Raw genomic sequence first — 3,684 nt, forward strand, 5'->3', positions numbered from 1 at the left:
GGTCAGTGAGGCCGGCTGCTGGACTCTGAGGGCTGGCGCTGGCGGGGAGGAGTGTAGCCGTTCAGGTAGCCATTGCTCTGGCGTTTGCTGAGTCCTCCGTTAAGAATGTCCTGGATGTGCTGCACTATCAGGTTTATAGCCACTGTGAGCAAAAGGGAAGGAAAGACACAGGGGAGAGATTGCGTTAGGATCACTACAAATAAACCACAGCCACACCAGAGACGATGACCCCACTGTCTGCTCTGCTCCCATCCCCTCCTGTCACATCGTGGGGACCTGCAGCCCTGCGGGGAGGAGCTGCCTTGCTGGGACTTCATCCCTCTGCCCCAGCTGAGCCCAGCACTCAAGCCAGTATGGTCAGGGGGAGACCTGGCTGTCCCAGCTGTGTGTCTGGTCTTGGAGAAGCGTTATTTCCCTTTGTGTGTGAGGAACCAGGAGTTTGCCTGGAGACACCGCACGTAGATGGGCTCCCAGGCTTGATCAGAAGAGCACAAGCTCCCACACACTCAAGCTCTGGGAGGGAGGAAAGGGGAGAGGCTCATCCCAGCACATGGGTGGTAACCACTCTCTTGGGTGGCAGTGGCCCGAGTCACCTCCATGACAGGTCCCGCTACCTCCTACCTAAGTCCGCCGCAACACCGACAGCCCAAAGCCAGCTGCCAGGATGTAACACCAGGGTACAGGTCCACTCACCTTCGTTATCTGCTCCTCTGGGAATGATCACATCAGCATACTTCTTGGTCTGGGAGGAGAGAGAGCACTGCATTACGGAGAAAGTGGAGAAGCACCAGGCTGGGGCATAGTCCCTGCTTCCTGGGGCAGGTCCTTCCCCTCCCCTTGCCAAACCCAAACCCGCTGGGAGGTATGTCATTGCTGATAACACGTTTTGGATGCTCTTATATTCAAGGGCCATGCTTTGCGCCTGGACTCCATTTTCATGAGCTCTGATTCCAGTTAGAAACAGTAAGAGGCAAGCTAACAAAACCTCATGATCACAAGACTCCAGCAGCTGATGCTTTTCAGAGCAACCTCTCCCCTGAACCCAGCCAGACTTGGTACAAGAGCAGCAGTTGGCATGCTTGGGCTCTGTGGATGTGCAGGGAGCAGCTGTACAATCTGCTTGGGATGCGGAGAGAATTTTCTACCAGCATCATGTGCAAAAGAGTACTGATTTGCAACGCCAGTCCTGACCTATTTTCACCTGCAAGTGCCAGGCTGTTTCTTCCCCAGTTTGTGCCAGCTTTGACAGCTGATCAGCCTCCTGACAGCCAAGCTCTACCATCAGTAAACAAGCCAGCCTGCTGGGTGCAGGGTGACACCTCCAGGTGCTTCCAGCCCTAAAGTCACCACGACATGCTGGACCATTTCAACGCTGGACCACCTGGCTAAGAGCTGGTTTCAGAGTCAAGTTCCAGCAACAGCGGATGCTGAGCCTCCTTGACATCCGCATGCGATTCCTCTGAAGCTGAGCCCACCACCAGGGTGGAAGTAGGAGCAGACCACTGCAAAGCTGTGGGTAGGGACAAAGCAGTTGTTTTCTACCCTCCTCATTTCACATTTCATCCTCCTACAAACTCTTCATCAGAAGAGACTGATGCGGCATCTGCTGCTTTGCAAATCTGCAGATTTACCTTGCTGGGGACTTGCAAGAAGGGGAAGAACCAAGCTGGACCTGCCTCTCAGGAAAAGCCTTTCTGGGATTACACTGGAATTGGACCTTGGCTCCCAGAGCCACATCCGAGTGAGACAGGGAAAAGAGTGCTGCCCAGGAACCAGAAAAAAGATTTTGTAGCACAGAAAGAATCAGTCCCTCTTATGGGAAGGGGCAGAGCTGGCCAGATAGACAGGCACAGAGACGTTTCTGTGGCCAAGGCTGGAGACACAGGTTCAATTCCTGCCTATGCTGCTGGCCAGCAGTTCTCAAATTGCAGGACTGTTCTGGCTAAATTCCTTCAGAATAAGAAGAGATTCCTCATGCAACTATCACATCTGCTTGGAAAGCCTGGAGAACCGAGGTGTAGGATTCTGTCCGTGAGAGCAGTGGCCAGGAGAGGTGTGTAATGGCTAGCCCTGCAAACATGCTATTTCACCTGCAAGTTCTACGGGACTGCAGCTGTCTCCCACATGCAAAGTCCCTGTCTGCTAGAGAGCCTTGCCTTGGGTATCAGCTCCCAAAGTAATTTCCTCTCCCCCAGACAGACCCTGGTCCCAAGCGAGGTCTGTCTGCTCCACACTTTGTCCTCTCACCAGCCAGGAAATATGACCTGCAAAGCCACATCCCGCAGCACAGGGCCGAGAAAGAAGCTCCCTTGCTCTCCCAAGCAGACAGCCAGCAAGAAGCCAGCAGCACTGGCAGGACAGCCCACAACAGGGGGCAGACACCGCCTGGGGACAGGGATCACCCCTTCCCCAGCTCCATGCAGCCAAGGATCTTCCCTCCCGGGCTGGCATCTGCAGAGCTGCCTGGTGCTGGTTTGTCAGACCCTGTGCAGGAGGGATTTCTCTTGCTGTATTGCCTTTCCCATAGTGGGGGGTGATGTCACCAGGAAGGCGGTGGCTGTATAAATAGTCCCCATCTCACCCTGTCCCCATCTTTACCAGTGCCTGCAGGGAGGGAGCAAGGCAAGGCAGGCTAACTTGAGCTCAGAGGCACAAAATGCTGCTGTCTGAGGAGCTGGGCAGGGTGTGAAGCATTTCTGGCAGACTCCCGTGGGTGTCACCCCCCCTTACTTACTGGCAAACAGAACTCCTCGAAGGCAGGCTTGACGAAGGTGATGTACTGAGACAAGATCTGCTCAAGGTCCCTGCCTCGCTCGCTGATGTCTCGTAGCACTGTGGGAAAGATGTAAGGCACATCAGGAGCTGATCCATTAATTACTCCATCCCCCTTCCCCTCTTCAGCACAGCGTTTGGCCAGCCACCTGGGTATTTTGCCCAAGGTCTCTTGTTCCTGGAAGCTGCTGCCCACATGTCTGAGCACACCCCAGCCCAGCTACGCGCTTTTAACCCACTTCCAATCCTTCCCGGGAGCCAAGGGCTGGCTGACCTGACCGAGGGCTTTTCTTGGCTTCCCTTCCTTCAAAGCTCTGCAAGCACATTCCAGCTGTAACCAGTGCTGCCACAGTCCTGACTGGACCCAGCCTCAGCCCTTGCATCCCTCCTGTCACTCTGCCTGCCCTTGGCCTATGGATGGGGCATTCTCCCAGTTGTCCCAGTGCAGAGGTGCCCAAAGAACAGAAAAGCAGTGGAGTTCATCCATACATGCATTAAGGCACAGTTTAACTCAGGTCTGTGGGGTGAGGAGAGTAAAACTCCCCCAACCTCCCCAGCTCTGCCAGGCTCCTTGTGCTGTCCCCAGCTCAGCGGGACAGGAGAGAAGCAGGCTCCCACAACCAGAGCCTGAGGGGATGCTAACGGGAGATCAGCTCAGGAGGGAGGCAGGAGAGCAAGCTGGCCTCCAGCTTGTTCTGCCGCTCAGACCTGATGTCCTGTTTGCTCAAGGTATTTGGGCCATTGCCATCTCCGATCTGAAGCCACTTCAGCATGGACAAGTGCCCCAGTTCAATTAAATCCACGGGTAAGAGGCAGAACAGCCCTGTGGCTGAGCAGATGGCTCTTGGCTCTCCCCGAGGGGCTGTCTGGCTTCTCCCCAGCACGCCAGCGCCTGGCACCGGCTTCAGACCG

At 55.3% G+C, this 3,684-nt stretch overlaps 1 protein-coding gene across 1 annotated transcript in view; it reads right to left on the reverse strand.

The window, feature by feature from the left end:
* Positions 1 to 3,684, reverse strand: part of LOC104461073 (uridine-cytidine kinase 2-like) — a 9,042-nt gene that overhangs the window by 283 nt on the left and 5,075 nt on the right. The window contains 3 exon segments of the mRNA XM_010072524.1: positions 1 to 142; positions 694 to 742; positions 2,735 to 2,832. The exon segment at positions 1 to 142 is cut by the window's left edge and continues 283 nt beyond it. Coding sequence (XP_010070826.1) covers positions 3 to 142; positions 694 to 742; positions 2,735 to 2,832 — 287 coding nt within the window. The 3' untranslated portion in view covers positions 1 to 2.

This window comes from Pterocles gutturalis, unplaced genomic scaffold (genome assembly GCF_000699245.1).
Source record: "Pterocles gutturalis isolate BGI_N339 unplaced genomic scaffold, ASM69924v1 scaffold14272, whole genome shotgun sequence".
NCBI lineage: Eukaryota > Metazoa > Chordata > Aves > Pterocliformes > Pteroclidae > Pterocles > Pterocles gutturalis.